A 24,149-nucleotide genomic window follows, 5' to 3' on the forward strand; every position below is an offset into this window, starting at 1 on the left:
AATGGTTGTTGGTTCAGAAGTATACAACTCAGAAGGTCTCTAAAAGCCTTCTGGGCTCAGTGTATGCCTTTAAGCCCCTTTTGGGTCGCAGCAAAATATTGGAGTTAGACCTCATTTTCTATTAGTTGTTTTCACACTGTTTTAAAGGGTCTCAAGAGTTGTAAGTAAGGAGACTGAGACCATGTACTTTAACTGAGTAGGGAAGTTTTAAGCACTCGGCATGAACTTTGAGTCACAAAAGATTTTCCTTTTTTTTTTTTTTTAATTCACTTATAAAATACTACAGTTTGTTACAGCGTCTTTCAATTTTTTTTTATTCTTTATCTCCCTCCCTCCCCATTCCCTTTGCCTCCTCTTTTCCTTTTGTCCCATCCCTCCCCAGTAGTTTCCACTTTCACGTCAAAGGTTTTTCTTACTGATTAAGTTAATTTATTACTAATTTTAATTTTACAGACCAATGCCGGCAATGAGCCAGACATGGAAGATGAGCAGGTTTGCTGTGAAGCATTAGAAGTGATGACACTATGTTTCGCCTTGATTCCAACAGCCTTAGATGCTCTAAGTAAAGAAAAGGCTTGGCAGACGTTCATTATTGACCTACTATTGCACTGTCACAGCAAGTAAGGATCTTTTTAAAATTATTCTCTCCATGGTACACTGATATTGAGGAGGAAAATTTTATTTAATAGTGTTTCACATAAATTTGTTTTTTACTCTATGCCAAATTGAATAAGAAATTTTCCTCCTGTATAGGATTCCTAGATGCCAGGGTTTCTTTAGTCGAACTGTTGGATTTGAAATTCATGAGAGAGGAATATTAGGAACTTCGTCAGTTTCATCCCGCTCTCCATATATAAGGAAGCACACCTTTAATCCCAATACTGTGAGATAAGGCCAGCCTGGTCTACATAGCGTTCCAGGCCAGGCAGGGCTTCATGGTGACAAATTGTCTCAAAACAAGATCAAAATGTTCACTGTATTATTCTGCCACATGCCATTCAATCACACACACACACACAAAAAAAAAAACAATGAATAATAGTTAATATAAGTCAAAATGGGCAATTTGCTGAAATGAAGCCTAGTAGTGAATAAAAGATCAAAATGTACATGTGGAAATGGAGAGATGGCCCAAAGATTAAGAGCATTGACTGTTCTTTCAGAGGACCCAGGTTTGGTTCCCATAACAATGTGTCAGCTAACAGCTGTTCGTAACTCAGTTCTAGGAGCTCCCACACCGTATTCTGACCTCCATAGGCATTGCATGACACTGGTGCACTTTCATACATAAAACACTCATAACAAATTTTTTAATGTACATGATGTTAGGAGGTAGGTTGAACATTCCCACTCTTGACAATATGATACAGCGGAGCATCAAGTGAGAATGTTTACTAAGAAGAACCTTGAGAGAATTTTTTGCTTGAACATCTAGTTTCTGAATAGGTATATTCAGAAACTCTTTTCACAGGATCCAAACAAATCCAGGACAGAGATAGCTTGCTACCTCTTTGAGAAAACTTTATTATGGTTAGATAGCTCTTCTGAACTGTGAAAAAGGAAATAGAATGAATCAGTCTAGTTCTATTTATGTATGTGGGTGTTGGTGGGGTGAGAAGCAGAAAGATGATGAGTCAGCACTTTTAATGAACTCAAGCCTGGAGGTAGGAAATTTACTCGTAATTTTTTTTCAAAAATTTGTAAATTCCTAAATAACGTCTAAGCTAATAAGAATTTAATAGTTTTCTGCTCTTCCGTTAAAGTTCCCACCATGTATGTTACAACTATTTTGCCCCTCTCACTTTTGTATAGGTGGGTGATTGGATTTGTGTGATACTGAGGATAGAAAACCCAGGGCCTTGTGGATGCTAGGCAAGCACGTTCTACCATGGAGCTGTATCCACAGCCCCCATTTTACCCCTCTCTTTCATGAAACTTGTAGGTAATGGAACAAAGTACTGTAGAAGGCACTTCACCTCATTTCTCTTGTCTGCAGTAATCAAGGAAATGCTATGAGGTTAGGATCTCCGTGAGCTTTAGGTGTCAGATCTTTTTAGGTATTTATTCCCCCCCAACTACAAGTTAATCACTTCCTTAAATACTTCAGATGAGATGTGCCTCAGATTTTGAAAGTTTTTAGATTTTGGAATATCTGCATAGAGCAGTTGAAGACTGGGCAAGGTGGTGCATTTGTACTTGGGAGTTACAGGCAGAGGAATCTGTCTTTGAGATTCCTGTCTCAAACAAACGAAAAATTATCATTTGAGCATCCTTAATTGAAAAATCCTAAATTTAGGCTCCAGAATCTGAAAGTTTTTTGGCTTCGCTAGCTTGTTTTCTTGTGACTGGCTTAAGACACCTACTATGTCTCAGACACTCTCAAGGCACCATATCAAACAGATGATGTGTCTGCCTCCTTTGGAACCTATATTCTAGTGAAGTCTATATAATATGTAAGAAGCTTGCTGAAAGATTGCATAATGATTGGAGAAAAGTTCCATTACTGAAATGAACAGCAGGTTTTTATCTTGAATCATCATAAAGGAAATACTGTATAAATACAGTGGGTCTCAATCTTTATTGTACATCAGAATCATATGAAAGGTTTGTTAACACATTGGGCAGGTTCTACTGCCACTACCACTATTTCTGTTCAGGTTTGAGAAATGGCATTTCTTTTTGTTGTTGTTGTTCTGGGGACAGGGTCTTCCTGTAGCCCCAACTGGCCTGAAACTCACTGCGTAGACTAGGCTGGCTTTGAGCTATGAGATCCACCTCTGTCTGCCTCTGAAATGCTGGAAGTAAAGGTGTGCGCCCATGGAGAAATGACATTTCTGACAAGTTCCCAGGTTATACTGATGTTGCTATTCTGGGGACCTTGCTTTTGGAACCACAACCACAATATGAGGAACACTTGAAGCAGTATGCTTTCTATGATAACAGAATTCCCACTTAAGTTTTTAAAAGCTCAATTGAATGAAAAACCTGTGAAAGGGGAAAAAAAGAATAAGGCTTTCTAAAGCATAGTGTATCTAGAAAAGCATTTCCAACCTGTTGAGAGGGTTTAGAAAATATACCTGAAATTCTTTAGTAATAGCCATGAACATGCTGCTGACGTGTATTATGTAATGCTGGCAAGTAGGGGTTACCTTATATCCTTAATGAATTCACCCCCTCAAGAGGAAACTGTGTTTTGTTTTTTTATGAAAACAATGAATTAAATTAAAACATTTCTATTTCAGGACTGTTCGTCAGGTGGCACAAGAACAATTCTTCTTAATGTGCACCAGATGTTGCATGGGACACAGACCTCTACTTTTCTTCATTACTCTGCTCTTTACTGTTTTGGGGGTGAGAAACTTTTTAAAATAATGCTTAGCAATGTAATGCATTCTTTCAACTAAAATGTTAGTTAAACTTGGTGTTTTTGAAAAGTGAGTTCAGGGCCTGGAGAGATGGCTCAGCGGCTAAGAACACTGGCTGTTCTTGCAGAAGACCCGGGTTTGAATCCCAGCACCCACATGGCAGCTAACAACTGTCCGTAACTCTAGTTCTAGGGGATCTGACAGCCTCTTCTGTGCTTGGCAGGCATTGCATGACACGGGTACACTTACCTACATGCAGGCAATACACACATACACATAAAAATAATAAATATTTTTTAAAAAAAAAGAGAGTTCCAAACATGGACATGTAAACTCACGATATTCTTTCCTTATTTTTAGAGCACAGCCAGAGAGAGAGCTAAACATTCAGGCGACTACTTCACTCTTTTAAGGCACCTTCTTAATTATGCTTACAACAGTAATATTAATGTACCCAATGCTGAAGTTCTTCTCAATAATGAAATTGATTGGCTTAAAAGAATTAGGGTAAGTTTTGGCTTATGCTGTATGTTCCTGTTAACAGTGTTAATAAATAATTTAAAATGGTTTATAGCTTGCAGAAATTTGGTTAAGTAGAAAACTCTGGAGTATTATAGAGCACCAAAGAATACACACTTCATTGATGGATATTAAGAACTCGTAATTTACAGAATGACATTACTGCATAGACAAAATACTTAAAATTTGGAATACCGGGGCTGGAGAGATGGCTCAGAGGTTAAGAGCACTGACTGCTCTTGGAGAGGACCAAGGTTTTGATTCCCAGCACCCACATGGTGGCTAACAACTGACCTTAACTCCAGTTCCAGGGGATCTAACACCCCTCCTTGGGCATTGCACGACACGGTGCACCTATCTACATGCAAGAAATACACTTGTTTACATAAAAAATCAAAACGATGAGTAAAACATTTTTTAAAAAGATTTGGAATACTGAGGTTTAGCTGCTACAGGTTTAGCTTGGGGACCTCTTACCAAATTGTCATTTAAATAATGTTTTCATCAAAAATTCACTTTTGATCATAATTCTTAAGAATTGCATGAAATTTATTTCTGAGATTTTAGTTGTATTAGCATCTTTTATACTGCTATGGTAGGATACCCTGACCAAAACGAGAGAATGGGTTATTTTTAGCTTACAGTTTCAGAGGGATAAGAGTCCATTATGGGGGAAGGCATGGCAACAGGAAGGGAAGATAACAACCACAGGAAGTTGGCCAGTCACATTGAAACAGCGGCATTCAGGAAGCAGAGAGTGAGAAAACAGGAAGTGGTACCAGTCTATAAAATCTTAAAACTTGCAAGCCTGCCCTGGAGTGACAGTTCTCCCACAACACTTCATCTCCTACAGGTTCCATAGCTTTCAGCACCACCAGCTGGGGACCAAGTCTTCAAACCTATGAGCCTATGGCACCATATCACATTCAAACCACAATAGTTTTTTCTTGTAGTTTGTAAAGTGTTTGTCTAGAAAATTCTAAAGATAATTTTAACTAGCTTGATTACAAGGCTTAGGGCATTTATCTCCTAGCTGTCTTGTTTAGATTCCTCCATTTCATAAGTTCAGTATTTTAAGGTTTTTCTTTTCCTTTGACAGGATGATGTTAAAAGAACAGGTGAAACAGGTGTTGAAGAAACAATCTTAGAAGGACACCTTGGGGTAACAAAAGAGCTACTAGCCTTTCAGACTTCTGAAAAGAAGTTTCATATTGGTTGTGAAAAAGGTGGTGCTAATCTCATTAAAGTAAGTTCAGTGTTCTTGGTCCTAAACAACATATCGTATCCTTGTGTTGTCATTGAATTTGATTAGCTGACAGTATTAGGTCTTTGATGTTTGAAATCTGAATTCTGATAAGAAATTTTAAAACCATTTTCCCAAAAGAGACATGTCTCCCTTTTCCTGACTATATCATTGCTAATATGTAGTCCTTTTTCCCAACTGTTTAGGAACTGATCGACGATTTCATCTTTCCTGCATCCAATGTTTACCTGCAGTATATGAGAAATGGAGAGCTTCCAGCTGAACAGGCTATCCCTGTCTGTGGGTCACCATCTACAATTAATGCTGGTTTTGAGTTACTTGTTGCATTAGCTGTTGGCTGTGTGAGGAACCTCAAACAGATAGTAGATTCTTTGACTGAAATGTATTACATTGGCACAGCAATAACTAGTAAGTACTTTAAAACAAAGTCGTGGTGATAATTTTAATGCTTAAAACATTGCTATGGGCTCTCTTCGGCAGCACATAACATTAAAATTGGAATGATACAGAGATTAGCATGGCCCCTATGCCAGGATAACATGCAAATTCATGAAGTGTTCCATATTTTTAAAAAAAACACATTGCCATAGTTTTGATTTTTGTTATTTAATATTTTTTTCCAACTGGATGCATCATTATCTCACAATAAGCATGGAACCAAGTATTTGGTAAATTGAATGTCATCTTTCAAATCTGAAATAATACCTAAGCTCCAGTGTCATAGGTAGATCCAACCAAAACCTAAATTGCGTGACTTAACCTTTCAGGCCCTCACTTGGTAGAACTAAGTTCCTCCACATAATTTAAATGTGTTCTGAAAAACTTACTGTGTCTTTTTTTTTATTAGTATTGTTTGGTTTGAGTTTGGGTGGTGGAGAATAGAAGGTGTTAGGGCTATTTTAGTGTATTTTTTTTATGTTAACACCCACAAGAGATCCATGAATATGGCCTGTAGACTCTACATCTTAGATAAACTGAAGCTCAGAAGGGATGAGGGTAATATAAAATAACAGAAAAAGCAGAAATAAACATAACTTAAGGCTGTGCTGTTTGATTTTAAGTAAAAACCTGCATTTCATCTACAACTAAACATCATTGAGAGCCTTGCCAGATGGGTCAGTAGGTAAAGGCACTTGCCTGTGAGCCTGGGGACCTGAGTTTGATCTGACAATTTCAGTTTGATTCTTGGAACCCACGTGGTAGAAGGAGAAAGCCACCTGACTCCCAAAAGTTGTCCTCAGAATTCCACACACATACACAAATGCACAGAAAATAAATGTTAAAATACTTACGTATTTGAGATTCCCTAGCTCTACCCAAAATATAATTGATTATATAAATCTTCAAAAATTTATTTTGTGCTTCCGAATAGAAAAAAAAATATGAAAAAAACTGCTTAAAATTATACTTTTAGATATTCTATCAAATTTAATATGAGATGAAGTTTTTTTTTAGGTTAATGGAGAGAGGTTTTACTTTTAATATTTTTATATTTTTTATGTGTATGTGTGGATTACCTGCATGTAGGTAAGTGCACCCATGTTGTGCAATGCCCTCGGAGGACAGAAGAGGCTGTCGGATCCCTGGAACTGGAGTTAGACAGTTGTTAGCTGCCATGTGGATGCTGGGATTCGAACCTGGGTCTTCTGCAAGAACAGTCAGTGTTCTTAACCACTGTGAGCCACCTCTCCAGCCCCAGGGTTTTACTTTTAAATAGTATATTTGCATGTTGAAAAATTCTGATTGCTGGGTAGCTGGAGACATGACTCAGGCTAAGAACACTGGCTGCTCTTGAAGAGGACCCAGGTTCAAATCCCACACCCACATGGTGGCTAATAACCATACCTAACCCCCTTAAATTCAGTCCCAGGTTATCTGTACACACATGGGAACCTGCATACATGTCACATAAACACACAGACATAAATATAAATAAAATACTAAAAATCAATCTTTTTTTTTTCCTTGAGACAGGGTCTCCCCGTATACCCAGCTGTCCTGGAACTCACTATGTAGACCAGGCTGGCCTTGAACTCACAGGGATCTGCCTGCCTCTGCCTCCCAAATGCTGGGATTAAAGGCGTGCGCCACCACCCCCGGCTCAGTCTTTTTTTTTTTTTTTGAAGTCAGTAGTAGCTGGGCATGGTGGCTTGCACCCAGCCTACGGGAGGCAGAGGCAGGTGGATCTCTGCGAGATTGAGGCTACCCTGGTTCACACTGTGACTTCCGGGTCAGCTGTGACTAGAGAGACCCTGTTGAAGAACAACCAACAATAACAACAAAAAAATTCAGTAGTAATAGTGACTGAAGAATAAAGATGAAACCAAAATTACCAAGTTAATAGTAGCTCTTTGCCATCTTATGTGACTATTTCAGACAGCCACAGAAGGAATTCCAGATAAAAAGAAGCAATGGCAGATAAAAACATGGGGCTTGGGGGAGCTGGGGATATAGCTTAGGTGGTAGAGTGTTTACCCAGCATTCAAGAATCCCTGCCTTTGATCTCCAGCACCATATAAGGCTAGATGTGATAGTGCACATCTACCATCCCAGCACTGGGGAAGTGGAAGTGGGAGGAAGTTCAACATCGTGATACTCTGTCTTAAAAATTAAGACAAAAGCATCATGGGTTTGTGGATACAGGAGCCTACTGTGACACAGAATGCCATCTGCCTTATGGGAGAGATGCCAAGCGAGCATCACTTCTGGTAACTGTACAGATGGTGGTAGTGTTACTGTTACTTTGTCAACTTAATAGAGCTTAAAAGAACAAAATGATTATGTTTATGCTGTGGTTCTTTTTCATTCTCAGCTTGTGAAGCACTTACTGAGTGGGAATATCTGCCACCTGTTGGACCCCGCCCACCAAAAGGATTTGTAGGGCTGAAAAATGCTGGTGCTACTTGTTACATGAATTCTGTGATTCAACAACTCTACATGATTCCCTCCATCAGGAACGGTATTCTTGCTATTGAAGGCACAGGTAGTGATGTAGATGATGATATGTCTGGGGATGAGAAGCAGGACAATGAGGTAAATTTTACTTCTATTACTTCTGTTTTCTGTGTTTGAAGTTCTGATATATCATTTTCTTGATGGATACTGAAGGGGGAGTATAGGCACCCTTCAGTATCTACAGGAGTTTAGTTCAGGACCCCCACCTAACTTCCCACAAAGATACCAAAATCTACCAATACGTAAGCAGGCCACATGGAATCTACACAACTCCTATATGCTTTAGGTCATCTGTAGATTATATGTAATATCTCATATAGTGTAAATGCTGTTTAAATAGTTGTTATATTGTATTGCTTAGAGAATAATGATAAAATATGTTTGTATGTGTTTGGTATAGACCCAGTTTTAATTCCCCCAGTATTTATGTTGTTGAATCCACAGATGCAGTCAGTGGATATGAAGAGCTGATTAATATTGTGCTTTCCTTTATCAGACTGTTATAAAGTATATTTGAAAATTGACATGGCCTCACCCACTTAGTGAAGTATGTCTCCAATGCAATAGTTTAAAAAAATACCCATCTTTTATGTAGTGATTGATGGACATCGGACTTCGAGTACTAGTTTAAATTGGGGTTGGCCAACCTTTTGACTTCTCTGGGCCAATTGAACAAAGAACTAACTGACTTAGGCCACACAAGTTTGTTTCTAGGCTTTTTGAAGCATCCTTACTTCGTAGCCCAGTCTAACTGAAGTCTCTGTCCTCAGTCTCCCAAGTGCTGCAATTACATTGTGTACCACCACACTAGACTGTGTTTTCACTTTACCTGTGCTTGCTTTTTAGTTGTACTTCTGTTTTCCCCAAGTCATCTCTCTCCCTGCTTAATAAAGTCCTCTCTACTTCAGAGAGAGTTGCATGCTCATGTAACAAAATTTAGGCTGCCTGTGAAGTGCAGAATGAAGCAATGAAAAATTTATATGGTAGTGACAGGTGAGAGTTGGTAGCTGATGTGGCTCTTCCAAGAAGTGAACTTGGCAAGATTGAAGCTGGGATCATATTTGTACCTACCCTGTATGTCTTTGTTTTAATTTTTTATCTTTCCCTGTTGCAGTTGTTTGTTTGCTGTCTGTTGCTGTGATAAACACTATGACCTAAAGAAACTTGGGGGAAAAAGGGTTTATTTCATCTTACATCATCCAGGGAACTCAAGGCAGGAACCTGGAGACAACAACCTGGAGACAGAAACTGAAGCAGAGACCATAAAGGAATACTACTTACTAGCTTATTTCCCCTGGCTTACTAAGCTACTTTGCTTGCATGGCCCAAGTGAAGCTTCGCAGGGATGGCACTGACCACATCAATTAGCAATTAAGAAAATGCCTCACAAACATGGTCACAGGCAAATCCCATGGAAACCATTCCTCAATTTAGGGTCCCTCTTCCCAGGTGACTCCAGTTTGTGTCAGGCTGACAAAAAGTAAGCTGCACCGTGGTGTTAGTGGGGAAATAAAGTGAAAAGCAAGAGTGTATTCTCATTGTGGTAGTAAATATTTTGATGTTTCTTCTTTCTTTCCCTTTAGTCAGCAAAATTGGATTTGTTTTGAAGAAATAGTTTACTACTTGTGGGACTTCTAAAACGGCTCTTCTTTAGACCTACTAGACTAGCTGATAACAGGGATTGGGGACTTAGTGATTTTGTTTTTTAAAAAAGCTTCATAGGGGCCGGGCGTGGTGGCGCATGCCTTTAATCCCAATGCAGAGGCAGGCAGATCTCTGTGAGTTCGAGGCCAGCCTGGTCTACAGAGTGAGTTCCAGGCCAGCTGGGGCTACAGGGAGACCCTGTCTCAAAAAGACCAAAAAAACAAAGCTTCATAGGGGATGCTTGCATTATACCTGGTTAGGACTAAATACTGTCCATTCCTATATCAAAGGTCTCAAGTACAAGATGTTCACTTACCTATAAATTTTCCTCTCTAGCGTCCATGATTTTGGCCTTGGAAATTCTCGTGTTACATCTTCTACCACTATTTGTTTCTGTTTGGTGTGGGCTTGGTTTAACTTGAAGATCTAGCTTTGTTGCCCAGACTCGTGATTAGCTCCTAAGCTCAAGTTATCTTTCCAAGTAGCTTGAACTCCAGGCACACACTGCAGTGCCCAGCTCTATTACTGTTTTTCAAGATCGTCAAAATACACCTGATTTTAACCATCTTTTTTTGTATAACTAGTATTAAATACATTTTTATTGTACACCATTCTCACCATGTCCAGAATTATTTTCATCTTGTAAGACAGAAACTATGTGCTGGGCATGATGGCATACACCTTTAATCCCAGCACTTGGGAGGCAGAGGCAGGCAGATCTCTGTGATCCTGGTCTGGTCTACATAGTTCCAGGCCAGCTGGGTCTTCAGGGAGACCGTGTCTTGAAAAGACCAAGGGAAAAAAACCTGAAACTGTGTACCCTTTAAAGAACTTCTCATCCTCCACTCTCCTTAAGCTCAGCCCCTGACAACCATCTTTTTTTCCTGTCCCTTTCAGTTTGACTGAGTGCCTTGTAAATAAGTTTTATCATGAAGTATTTGCCCTTCTGTAGCCGGCTTACTTTGCTTTTGCGAATAGTGCAGACTGGCCTGGAACTCATGATCCTCCTGCGAACCGAGTAATATTCCACTGGCTATATGCAATGACACATTTTGCTTATCCATTCATCTTGTTAAAGGCACTTGAGTTGCTGTCTTCGTTTTAGCTGCTTAGAATAGGGCTGCTCTGAACATGAGTACATAAAAATCTCTTAGACCCTACTTTTAATTCTTATCATAGTATGCATTCTAACTGAGCTTAAGATAGTGTATCTTCGTCGAAGAAGCTCCTTAAGTCTTCTGTGATTTTTTTTTTGTTATGTTTTGTTTTAAGTTTGGTGAACATGGAGTTTCAGGGGTCCTTCATATATTCTAGATTCTAACCCTTCATCAGATAAGTGATTTGCAAACATTTTCTCCCACTCTGAATTACCTTTTTTTTTTTAACTCTGTTGGTAGTTTATACAAATGTTTTTTTTCATTTTCCTGAGGTCCAATTTGTTGATTTTCTTTTGTGCCTTTGGTCTCTTCTGAGATCATTATGAAACCCAATGCCTTGAAGCTTTTGCCCTCAAGAGTTTTGTTGTTCTACATCTAAGCTTTAGGATTTGGATGCATTTGAGTTGATTTATGTATATAATGTTAGATAAGGGTCCAGCTTCATTCTTTTAGAAGTATTGCTGTCTGTACTTTCATAATGTGAAATGGTAGGAATAAAGACTAATATTATAAATTGTGTAAGCTTTTTGAAAATTAAATGCTTTGAAAACAAAGTGCAAAACATGTTTACTAACTAGAACTTGTCATCACATTGGCTTTTTAATGATTTTTGTTTCTAGAGCAATGTTGATCCCAGGGATGATGTGTTTGGATATCCTCAACAATTTGAAGACAAACCCGCATTAAGTAAAACAGAAGATAGGAAAGAGTACAATATTGGTGTCCTAAGACACCTTCAGGTTATCTTCGGGCATTTAGCTGCTTCTCGACTACAATACTACGTGCCCAGAGGATTTTGGAAACAGTTCAGGTAAACTAAGATGAATAGTAATAACGTACTTTAAAAATTATACTTTTATTTAATTTTATGTATATGAGTGTATTGCCTGCATGTGTGTATGTGCACCTGTGTTGTACAGTGCCCTCTGAGGTCATAAGAGGGCATTGGATTCCCTGGAACTGGATTTATAGATGGTTGTTAGCTGCCATGTAGGTGCTGGGAATCGAACACAGGTCCTCTGCAAGACTAGTCAGTGCTCTTATCTGCTGAGCCATCTCTCTGGCCCTGTAACATACTTCTTAATACTTGATAAATAACTCATATTTCTAAATTACATGTTTTAAGACATCTTTTTTTTTTAATCTTTTTGAGACAAAGTCTTCCTGTAGCCCCAGCTGTCCTGGAATTCACGTATGTAGATCAGGCTGGCCTTGAACTCACAGAGATCTGCCTGCTTCTGCCTCCCAGATGCTGGGATTAAAGGCATGCACCACCAGGCTCAGCTTGTTTTAAAACATCTTTATGTTCACTTTCTAAGCACTAGTAATGCTCCCAACTATCCTTAGATATTTTTTGTTTTTTTCCATAAGAGGTAGAAACTGTTAATAGTAAGGAAGGGATAGGAGGGATTTTTTTTTCCTTTCTCCTTTTTTTGGGGGGAGGGGGGCGTCTTTTTTGAGACAGGGTCTCCCTGTAGCTGCAGGCTGTCCTGGAACTCACTATGTAGATCAGGCTGGCCTTGAGCTCAAAGGGATCCTCTTTCTCCTTTTTTTGTCATGTTAAAAATTAGACGTATTTATCAGATGCCGTTTGATACTTTGTTACATAGGCCAGCAATCTTTAGTCTCCTTAAGATGTTGCAAACTTTATTGTGAAAATGTCTGATATACTGGGTGAAGGTTGTCACATATTTTTAATCTCTGCACTCAGGAGGGAGAGACAGGTAGCTCTCTTGAGAGCAAGGTCAGCCTGGTCTACATAGTTAGCTCTAAGCCAGCTGTGGCTACAGGGAGACCCTGATTTTTTTAAAAAAAATTTTTTTACATGTACAAATAGAATCATAGGAATGCATATCTTTATTGCTCAACTTCAAGAGTAGTCAGTTCACAGACAATCCTATACATGTTCCTTCCTACTTCTTTCCAAATTGTTTTGAGGCAGATCATAGGCACGTATGACTTCACCTATAGTACTTCGTTATATATCTTTGGTGTTTGTTTGGAAACCTTTCTTTGATAGTGCCATGTTTTTAAAAGCTGCCTTAATATTGAATACTTGATATTCTCAAATAATTTACCTGGTAATTTTTTAAAATCTGAACCCAAATGAGTTCCATATATTTCAAATTATATTTTCGGTTTTCTGAAGTACAGTAAGTGCTTAAGAGGCTTGATCACATTGCTATGCTGGTTTTTTGGTTGCCGTTTTGTTCAAGGGCTAGGTGAGGCTACTTCACGGATGGTGTGCCTCCCTCCATGTTTACCTCCATGATAAGAGGTACATATGATGAGTTACATGATGTCTATCTACCTCTTTCCTTTTTTGTTTCTTTTTTGTTATTCAGTTTTGTATTATTACAATGAAATATATCGGGCAGGCCACTAAATTAAAGAGAAAAGGTTTAATCAGTGCAGTTTAAAAGATTCAAAGTCCAAGATTGATCATTTGAAGGTTCCTTCTATTTCCCTAACTAGGCCCCTATTAAATCTGTACTGGGAGCTTATGGATGACGACGCTCCCATTCTGCTTTGTTTATTCTGTCTCATCACCATCTGGACTATTGATTAAATTTTCTCCATACCTTCTGCTTCTTTAAGAATTTAGGATTTCTAGCTGGGTGTGGCGGCATATGCCTGTAGTCCCAGCACTTGAGAGGCAGAGGCAGTGGATCTCTTGAGTTCAAGGCCAGCCTGGTCTACATAGAGATCCAGGACAGCTGGGGCTACAGGGAGACCCTGTTTTGAAAAGACCAAAAAAAAAAGAGAGAGAAAGAATTTAGTTTTTCTGGGCTGAGTGTGGTAACACATACCTTTAATCCCAGTAGAGGCGGGCAGATCTCTGAGTTCAAGGCCAGCCTGGTCTACATAGTTCCAAGCCAGCTGGGGCTACAGAGAAATGTCTCAAAAAAAAAAAACCCAAAATAAAGAATTTAGTATTTCTGTTCTTGTTCCTCTAAATGCTACACACTTTTTCAATTTTGGGGGTTGTTTTTGTTTGGTTTTGGTTGTTAAGACCTTCTCACTATGTAGGCCAGGCTGGCCTTGAATTCATGGAAATCCATCTACCTCTGCCTTCTGAGTGCTAAAATTATTGGCATGCACCACAATGCTGGGTATTTTCCCTCTTCTTATACTTTTGCTATTTTCTTCTTTATGCTAGTACCACACACAATTTTTTCTTGATTTGTGTGATCATGATTAGATTCAGATTAAAGTTTGAGGAGAGCAAGAAAATTACATTAATGATGTTGTAAGCTTCTCATTGCATGTATAGGTATCTATTCATTTAATTACTCATGATGATGACTGGCATTGTGGTGTCTTAACAGGTATCTCCACTGTACAGGGTATAACTTCTTTCTTTTATAATTAAGTTGACTACTTGTATGGATGTATGGAAGTATGGAGAGTTAGTTGTATATAGTTTGAAAGTAAATAGAATAGACTGGTGTCATTTCCAGTAATGAAACACTTTGATTTTTTTAAAATTTTATTTATGGGGCTGGAGAGATGGCTTAGCAGTTGGGAGCACTGACTGGTCTTGCAGAGGACCCGGGCTCGATTCCCAGCACCCACATGGCGGCTACCAACTGTTCTTAACTGCAGTTCCACGGGAATCTGAAGCCTCTTCTGACCTCTGCAGCATTGCACGACACAGGTGCATTCACATACATGCAGGCAGTACACTCATATACATAAAATAAAAATAATGAAATAGTTTAAATTTTTTTATTTATTATTTTTGTTTTATGTATGTGAGTGTATTGTCTGCATGTGTCTAAGTGTACCTGTGTCATGCAATGCCTGCAGAGTCAGAAGAAGGCATCAGATTCCCTGTAACTGGAGTTACACATGGTTTTTAGCCGCTGTGTGGGTGCTGGGAATTGAACCAGGGTCCTCTGCAAGAGCAGTCAGTGCTCTTAAACACTGAGCCATCTCTCCAGCCCTAAAACAGTTTGATTTTAACAAATGATCAATCTGATTTTATAGTTAGTATGTGCAATATTTTTGGTCTAAAATATAATTGACATTATTTGCTACATACACGAGATATTTATCAAAAGATGGTCTGCAGTATCTAAAATACATTTGTCAATATCTCTTGATTGGAAAGAATACACTTAGATTCTCTATGTGTATTTATGAAACAATGTCAGGTAGATTCCAGTAGTGCGTGGGCTTGAGCAATGGCAGTTCTCATTTTGTGGTATGTATGAGTGATAGTTTGTTTCTTCAGAATTGGTTTGCATAAATTTAGCCTGAGATTACTCAAAAAGATTAACTGTAGAACAACTCAGACCTTTTTTCACTTGGGAAAAATCAATTTAATGAAGAGTAAATAGACCATTGTCTATAATCCAAACTTTAGCAATATACATAGTCAAAACAGTCCTGTAAGATTCACCACCTCATTTTAGTAGCATCTTTAATTGGGTTCAAAATGCATGTATACGTCACACTGCCTAAAGCAACCCAACCACTTTTCTTGGAACCATACTGTATCAACCATAGCTGTAGTTCTGTGGCAGTTCTTTGCCACTGGAGTACGCTTGTGCTTTGAGCTTCACTGTCCTCTCATGTTATACATAAAATACTTTTTTTTCTTCCTACTTCTCATATGTTTATATATATATATATATATAGTCATTTGTGATTTCCTTGCCTTTTTTTCCCTTGACTAGAAAATGTATATATTGCTGAGTGTCAAATACTACTACATCTTTTATTCCATTCACTGTTTAGGCTTTGGGGTGAGCCTGTTAATCTTCGTGAACAACATGATGCTTTGGAGTTTTTTAATTCATTGGTGGATAGTTTAGATGAAGCTTTAAAAGCCTTAGGACACCCTGCTATGCTAAGTAAAGTCTTAGGAGGTTCCTTTGCTGATCAGAAGATTTGCCAAGGTTGCCCACATAGGTAAGTGCTAATATATAATACTGTTCTATGCTAACAAAACCAAAATTCTTACTAGTACTAGTACAAAATGGAATAAGCCACTGTTCATTAAACACCCACAACTGAATAAATTACATTCTGTGCATTATCTCATTGTTGTGGGATGCTTTCTTACTTTAGCAAATAACTTGATTCATTTTACTCTGCTTAATTACTTACTATTTCATACTTTATATTCTAAGAAACTAAGATTACATTTTACATACAGCTAGAGATGTTAATTACATGTTTGCATTTTATCTTAGAATTTAATATTATAAATATATCAAGTTTAGAGAATGACAGGCTTGAGGTATTTTTTCCTATTCAAATAAAATACTTTAAAAAACAGTTTCAGCTATTAGCATCATTCTTCAGGGGGGGTATATATGTGTATACAGGTTGAGGGGGAAAATGTTTTTGTTGCTGTAACTTTTAAAGGGAAATTAAGTTCTGGGTGTAGTGGCCCTCGCCTGTAATCCCAGCACTAGAGAGCCTGAAGCAGTAGGACTGAGACTTTGAGGCCAGAATGGGCTACAGAATGTGACTCTTATCTTTCTTTTTTTCTTTTTTTTTTTTTAAGGTAAGGATGATTATTTAAAAAAAAATAGCTAAAGAAAAAAAAAAGCCAGGCATGGTGGCAACACCTTTAATTTCATCACTTGGGAAGCAAAGACAGATGGAGATCTGTGAGTTCGAGGCCAGCCATAGGTCCTTAGTGAGACCCTGTCTTTAAAACAAACGGGCTGGAGAGATGGCTCAGTGCTTAAGAAAATTGCTTGCTTTGCAGAAGACCCAGGTTCAAATCCCAGAACCTATATGGGGGCTAACAACCATCTGTAACTACAATGCCAGGAGGTCTGACACCCTCTTCTGCCTTCTGTGGGTACTGCACAACATGGGTGCACTTACATACATGCAGGCCATTCAGACACACAAAATAAAAGTAAATAAATTGGGAAAACAAAAAGCAACTAAAAGTATGCATTCTGTATGCACTAATGAACACAAAATTCTGACTCTTCACATCAAAGTTTTGTTTTGCATGCTAATTAAAGGGGGGCTCAAAAGAAGGCTCAGTAGTTAGTGTTTACTGCTCTTACAGAGGACCCACATCTAGCAGCTCATAACTACCTGTAACTCTAGCTCCAAGGGATCTGATACTCTCTTCTGGCTTCTGAAGGCACTAAAATCAGAGTGCTGTGCATATGTATTAACACTTACTTGCAGGCAAAACACTCATACATATAAAAATAACAAAATTTAAATTTTTTTGGTCTCTTTGAGACAGGGTCTTCCTGTAGCCCCAGCTGGCCTGGAATTTGCTATGTAGACCAGACTGGTCTTGAACCTACAGAGATCTGCTTGCCTCTGCCTCCCAGTCCTTGGATTAAAGGCAGCATTTGCCACCATGCCCAGCTAATTTTTTTTATTTTTTTAATTGAGGTCTGGTAAGATGGCTCAGCCAGTCAGGGCACTTGCAGTGCACACCTGACAACATGATTTCAATCCCTGGAATCCATGTAAACGTGGAAGGACAGAATCAACTCTACAAAGTTGTTTTCTGACCTAAACATGAATGCAGTGTATATGCAGCCACATATACACTAGTAACACATTTTTAAAATTGTTTTTCATTAATTTTTTTAAACCAAAGTTTTATTTGGGCTTAATTCATTTATGTTGTCATTTAATGTTGGTTTGGCCAGCCCTTTTCACCAAAATATAAAATGGTGTTTTAGGGCCGGTGAGATGCCTCAGGTAGTAAAGGCACTTGCCACCAAGCTAGTGTTTTGTTGTTGTTGTTGTTGTTGTATATCATAAAGAACCGCGAGTCTATGGAGGATTTTATTTTCCTAGAATAAGAGTCAGCAAACTGTCAAACATGGACCTAATCCAGCCTGACACTGTCTCTCTAAAGTTTTATTGGAACATGCTCACTGAATTACGTACTTTGCTAGAACGGCAAAATAAAGCAGTTGCCACAAAGTCTATGGGGCCCATAAATACTGTCTAAAGAAACCACACTTACAAGCAACATGATATGAACAAAAGAGCTTAAACTTGTAATGTAATGTAAGCCCAAATAGACCTGGCTTCAAAATTCCATTTCTTGTAATTACTTGGACCAAGATAACTTTTTAGAACCTATTTCCCTGCAGTGAAGATGCAGTAGTTCTCAAGCAGTTTTGTTGCAAAGACAAAGAACCTGTCATATAAAATGTGTAATTAGCCTACTATAGTGACTGATATAGTCTAAGTACCCAAGAAATGTTGTCAGTATTGACAGCATTAAAGGTTCTTAGCCTAAATATTATAAATGTAGTTTGCATTAAGTCCATGGCTAAATAAAATGTTTAGAGAGCTGAAGAGTAAGCCTTTTGTTTGTTGTTGTTGTTGGGTTTTTTTTGTTTGTTTTTTTATTTTAAGATGGGTCTCTCTGTGTCACCAGCTAGCCTAGAACTCACAGAGAACTACCTGCCTCTGCCTCTGCCTCAGAGTGCTGGGATTAAAGGCTTGTGTCACCACGCCCATCTCGAGTAAATCCTTTTTGATCATTTCTTAATTTCTTTAGGTACGAATGTGAAGAATCTTTTACCACTCTCAACGTAGATATTAGAAACCACCAAAATCTTCTTGATTCTTTGGAACAGTATGTCAAAGGAGATTTACTAGAAGGGGCAAATGCATATCATTGTGAAAAATGCAATAAAAAGGTATGGATTGTCTGTTAAAATAATTGTTATCCCTAACTAAGGAGCTTTTCACAGTTGATGGCTTCTGGGGGAGATAGAGCCAGTTTTCTTTAAGGGCGTGACTCCTGGCAGGTAGGCCATGCTCCAGTAGATTTCCCCACACCTAGGAGTACATGCAGTCAGCACAAATTGGACTCCGGATTATTTTTTTTAATTAGTTAGGAGGTAGGATTGAATCTGAGAGGAGTTAGGAGAGGACTGGGGTGAATATGATCAAATACACTGTATGACATTCTCAAAGAATTAATGAAAGTGTCTTAAAAATGATACATAATTTTGAAGGAGTTGGTTTTCATCCTCAAAGTTCACACTTTTTTCCCCATCTTCCTTTGTCATAGTGATTAAAGAGTCAATTAAGATGATAATTGATGTAGAAGTTTATTTGGTGAAGACATTTAAGAAGTGCTGACTTCAGGCAGGTGGATCTCTGTGAGTTCGAGTCCAGCCTGGTCTCCATTAGCGAATCCAGGCCAGCTGTGGCTACAGGGAGACCTTGTCTCAAAAAGACCAAAAAAAAAAAAAAAAGAATAACTACAAATATCAAAGAAGCAGTAATGGCTAAATGGCAAGGACAATATAAAAACCATACAAAAGTAATGATGTATCACTAAGTTTTGCAATTTTTAGTAAGTGGCATAGACCACTTCCATATTTTTAACTTCAGTTAATATTTACATCAACTCACAGAATTGCCTTATGTTTTTATCATAAATTTGATTACAGTTGACAGTTCGAAGTAAGACTTAGAAAACTTTTGTTGTGCCATCTCAGAATTTGTTTGAAGTTAGACATAATGGCTCACACTGGGAATGTCCCAACACAAGGGAGGCTAGGGCAGGCAGCAAGTTTGCTGCAAGTTCGAGGCCAGCCTGGGCTATATAGTGAATCTAAGGCCATTTGGAGCTACAGTGTAAGGCCCCTTCTCAAGAGAAGTTTGCTTGGTCCCACTCCTGGTGGCACAGGCCTGTAATCTCAACTACCTAGGAAGCTGAGGCAGGAGGATCATGAGTTTAAGGCCCATTTGGGCTTACAGAGCAAGTTGAAAGACTGGGCAAAAAAGAGAACTGGAGGGGATAGCTCACGGTTGAATGCTTGCTTAGCATGTATAACATCCTAAGTTTCCTTTGGAGTATTGGGGGGAGGGGAGAAATTTCTTGGGTTTTGTTTTTTTGCAATGGATTACTATCAGGTAATTTTCTCTGTTGATTTTAGGTTGATACTGTAAAGCGCTTACTAATTAAAAAGTTGCCTCCTGTTCTTGCTATCCAACTAAAACGATTCGACTATGACTGGGAAAGAGAATGTGCAATCAAGTTCAATGATTACTTCGAATTTCCTCGAGAGTTAGACATGGAACCTTACACAGTTGCAGGTGTTGCTAAGCTGGAGGGCGATAATGTAAACCCAGAGAGTCAGTTGATACAACAGAACGAACAGTCTGAAAGCGAGGCAGCAGGAAGCACAAAATACAGACTTGTGGGTGTGCTTGTGCACAGTGGTCAAGCAAGTGGAGGGCATTATTACTCTTACATCATTCAAAGAAATGGTGGAGATGGTGAAAGAAATCGCTGGTATAAATTTGATGATGGAGATGTAACAGAGTGTAAAATGGATGATGATGAAGAAATGAAAAACCAGTGTTTTGGTGGCGAATACATGGGAGAAGTGTTTGATCACATGATGAAGCGCATGTCATACAGGCGCCAGAAAAGGTGGTGGAATGCTTATATACTTTTTTATGAACGAATGGACACAATAGATCAAGATGATGAGTTGATAAGATATATATCAGAGCTTGCTGTCACCACAAGGCCCCATCAGATTGTCATGCCGTCAGCCATTGAGAGAAGTGTACGGAAGCAGAATGTACAATTCATGCATAACCGAATGCAGTACAGTCTGGAATATTTTCAGTTTATGAAAAAACTACTTACATGTAATGGTGTTTACTTAAACCCTCCTCCAGGTAAATGTCAAGGGTTTTCTTATAATAAAGAGAAGTTTTTACAAGATTACCTAGTGGGCATAGAATCATGATTGATATTTTCATTTTAAACGGCTCTAAATTTTTTCTTTGAGTTAAAGTCACATTTACCCTGACTTATATTTGAGCAATATACTGTTTGGAGACAGAGCTTTTTGTTTGTTGTAGCGATTTGACTCTTGCATTAGTTTATAAAGTATGTTGTATTGAGCCGATACAAGAATAAAAATTTTATATGTAAGTAACCTAAGAAGCGCTTTCTTGATGTTAACAAATTTTGTACTCTTCACAATACAAACTAGTTTCACAATACAAACTAGTTTGAAAATGGGGCTTGAATATAAGTTTTTTTAATATTTGCAATTTTCTTTTTAAATAGGACAAGATCACCTGTCTCCTGAAGCAGAAGAAATCACTATGATTAGTATTCAACTTGCTGCTAGGTTCCTCTTTACTACAGGATTTCACACAAAGAAAATAGTTCGTGGATCTGCCAGTGATTGGTACTTTGCTTTGGATTATTCCTAAAAAATTAAAATTTGGTGTGGCTCTTTAATAAACTGCTCTAGCTTTTGAACAATAAGTCTCATGGTTTCAAAAGCTAGAGCAGTTTATTAGACTATTGTTTCCATCAAAAATGCAGAATAAGCCAGGTGTGGTGGCACACGCCTTTAATCCCAGCACAGGCAAATCTCTGTGAGTTCAAGGCCAGCCTGGTCTACACAGTGAGTTCCAGGCCAGCTGGGGCTACAGGGAGACACCACCACCACCAAAAAAAATGCAGACTTAAAAAAATTATACTGAGAGAAATCATACTAAAATAAAATAATTGGTATTTGTTAGGCATTTTATAATTCAGGTACTGACTCCTCCTATTAAACTTGTTAAAAGTATAGAAGCCATTATAATCTTTTTAATAAGTTTTACTCAGGACCAGTGAGATGACTCATTGAGGGAAGAGTCTTGCTACCAAACCTGACAATCTGAGTTTGATTTTTTTCTTTCTTTTCATTTATTTATTTTTTATTTCTTTTGGTCTTTTTCAGACAGGGTCTTCCTGTAGCCCCAGCTGTCCTGGAACTCACTATGTAGACCAGGCTAGCCTTGAACTCACAGAGATCCACCTGCCTCTGCCTCCCAAGTGCTGGTATTAAAGGCGTGCGCCACCACACCCAGCCTGAGTTAGATCTTTAGAGCCCACATAGAAGGAAAGAACTAATTCTTAGCAAATAGTCCTCTTACCTACACATACACATACAAACAAAAAAATGGGGTTTTTTTTGTTTAGCTAAAAGTAAGATACTGAAATAAGGAAAGAAGATATTTTATTCTTGAATATATATCAAGAGTTTGATAATGGGTTTTTAGTGGCCAATAACAAGCTTTCACCTATTGTATAATTCTTTTTGAATCATCCCTTTACTGTAAGGAAAAATGATGCTGAATTGAAAGTAATAGATTTGTTTTGTTTTAGGTATGATGCCTTGTGTATTCTTCTTCGTCACAGCAAGAACGTACGCTTTTGGTTTGCTCATAATGTCCTTTTTAATGTTTCAAATCGCTTTTCTGAATACCTTTTGGAATGCCCTAGTGCCGAAGTAAGGGGTGCATTTGCAAAACTTATAGTTTTTATTGCACATTTTTCCTTACAAGATGGCCCGTGTCCTTCACCTTTCGCATCTCCTGGACCTTCTAGTCAGGTAACTGTATTTTTATTTCTAATTTTGTGTTTGCAAAAATAGTGTTTCTTGGAAGTTAAACCCATATGCATGTTTTTATCTGTTTATTTATGTTAACATAAAGATATACAGCCTGATGTCTGAGTTCCATTCAGTTACATGCAGTAGCTTAATTATAACATAGATTAATGTTTGGGGAGAGGTTTTTAGTCTTTTTGAGACAGGGTCTTCCTGTAGCCCGAGCTGACCTGGAACTTGCTGTGTAAACCATGCTGGCCTTGATCTCAACAGAGATCGGCCTGCTTCTGTCCTCTCAAATGCTGGGACTAAAGATTAATGGGACTAAAGATTAACTTACAAAGTAGCATATTTCTATATGTATTTTCATAAATATTTTGGTGAATTTTTATGAACATTTTTTCTTTTCATTGCAACACTGAAAGATCTATAATGAACTCTAAAGCTGGGTGTTCTGACACATGCCTATAATCCCAGCGCTTAGGAGGCTGAAGGAGGAGGTTTAAGAGTTCAAAGCTCGGGGCTAGAGAGATGGCTCAGCAGTTAAGAGCACTGACTGCTCTTGCAGAGAACCTGGGTTTAATTCTCAGCACCCACATGGCAGCTAATAACTGTCTAATAACTCCAGTTCCAGGGGAATCCTATGCCCTCTTCTGACCACCTTGGTATTGCATGACACAGGTGCACTCAACATACATGTATGTAATACACTCACACACATAAAAAATAATAAAATATATTTAAAAGTTCAAAGCCCAACTGGTCTACATATGTAACCCCTATCTCAAAAAAAAAAAGAAGAAAAGAAAGCAACCTCTTCATTGCCTTTTCCGAGAAGCAAGCTCTTGTAATAGTGTAAAGCTAGGCCTATAGGTATAGGCCTATAAGCCCAACTGCTAAAGAGGCTAAAGCTGGAGAATTTTAAGTCCAGAGCTAGCTTAGTAAGACCTTTTCTCAAGAAGTAAGAAAGAAGAGAGTTGAGGGGCTGGAGAGATATGGCTCAGTGGTTAAGAGCACTGGCTGTTCTTAAGAGACCCAGGTTTGAATCCTAGCACCCACATGGTGGCTGACAACTGTCCATAACTCCAGTTCCATGGGATGCAGTGCCCTCTTTTGTCTTACTCGGGCACTGCATGACACGGATGCACTGACATACATGCAGACATAACACTTACACACATAGAATAAATAAATCCAAAAAAATTTTTCTAAAGAACAGTGGCATAACACTTGCCTAGCATTCACAAGTCCTTGAACTCAGCTTTAATGGGTGGAGTGAAATTCATGTAATCTGTCCTTAGAGAAAATTATGCTTATGTTCAACAAACATACATGTCCCTTACATTTTTAAAGCACAAATTCAGTTATACTTGTACCTTGCTGTTGAGAAACAGCTAATGTTTTCTCCTTTACAGGCTTATGACAACTTAAGCTTGAGTGATCACTTACTAAGAGCAGTACTAAATCTGTTGAGAAGGGAAGTTTCAGAGCATGGACGTCATTTACAGCAGTATTTCAACTTGTTTGTAATGTATGCCAATTTAGGTAAGAATTGAAATTCTCATAGTCTATTAAAGTATGCTAGATGGTAAGGTCGTTTAATTTAGGTCACATGATGAAATAGAAATCAAAGTAGACCATTTTATTTATCCAACCTGTTCTGAATTTTCTCTGATGGCAGAACTTTGCCCTGTCTACTTGATACTTATTTATATATGTGCCTTACCTTTGGAGTAAACATAAGTGAGGCTCTGTTGTCTTGAACTTATACTCGTAAAGCATCACTACCACATCTGGCTTCTTTTTGAACATTTTTGAACATGCTCATTCCTAAGCCTTATCCACACAAATGAATCAGAATTCCCAGTTATAT

At 38.3% G+C, this 24,149-nt stretch overlaps 1 protein-coding gene and 1 non-coding gene across 7 annotated transcripts in view; both read left to right on the forward strand.

The window, feature by feature from the left end:
• Usp9x (ubiquitin specific peptidase 9 X-linked) overlaps positions 1–24,149 on the forward strand; it is a 137,497-nt gene that overhangs the window by 101,324 nt on the left and 12,024 nt on the right. For all 6 annotated transcript variants that reach the window (XM_029568427.1, XM_017800627.2, XM_017800630.2 and 3 more), the window contains exons 26-38: positions 454–620; positions 3,243–3,351; positions 3,726–3,872; positions 4,984–5,130; positions 5,334–5,556; positions 7,961–8,181; positions 11,525–11,715; positions 15,648–15,821; positions 18,415–18,556; positions 19,808–20,561; positions 20,959–21,082; positions 22,054–22,279; positions 23,692–23,821. In XM_029568427.1, the coding sequence (XP_029424287.1) occupies positions 454–620; positions 3,243–3,351; positions 3,726–3,872; positions 4,984–5,130; positions 5,334–5,556; positions 7,961–8,181; positions 11,525–11,715; positions 15,648–15,821; positions 18,415–18,556; positions 19,808–20,561; positions 20,959–21,082; positions 22,054–22,279; positions 23,692–23,821 (2,755 nt within the window). The remainder of the gene's footprint in view (positions 1–453; positions 621–3,242; positions 3,352–3,725; positions 3,873–4,983; positions 5,131–5,333; positions 5,557–7,960; positions 8,182–11,524; positions 11,716–15,647; positions 15,822–18,414; positions 18,557–19,807; positions 20,562–20,958; positions 21,083–22,053; positions 22,280–23,691; positions 23,822–24,149) is intronic.
• On the forward strand, positions 5,615–5,717 carry LOC115072098. Its single transcript, XR_003851156.1, has one exon. It is a non-coding gene; the product is annotated as a U6 spliceosomal RNA (small nuclear RNA).

The sequence above is a fragment of the Nannospalax galili genome, unplaced genomic scaffold, assembly GCF_000622305.1.
Source record: "Nannospalax galili isolate Female #2095 unplaced genomic scaffold, S.galili_v1.0 scaffold270, whole genome shotgun sequence".
NCBI classification, from domain to species: domain Eukaryota; kingdom Metazoa; phylum Chordata; class Mammalia; order Rodentia; family Spalacidae; genus Nannospalax; species Nannospalax galili.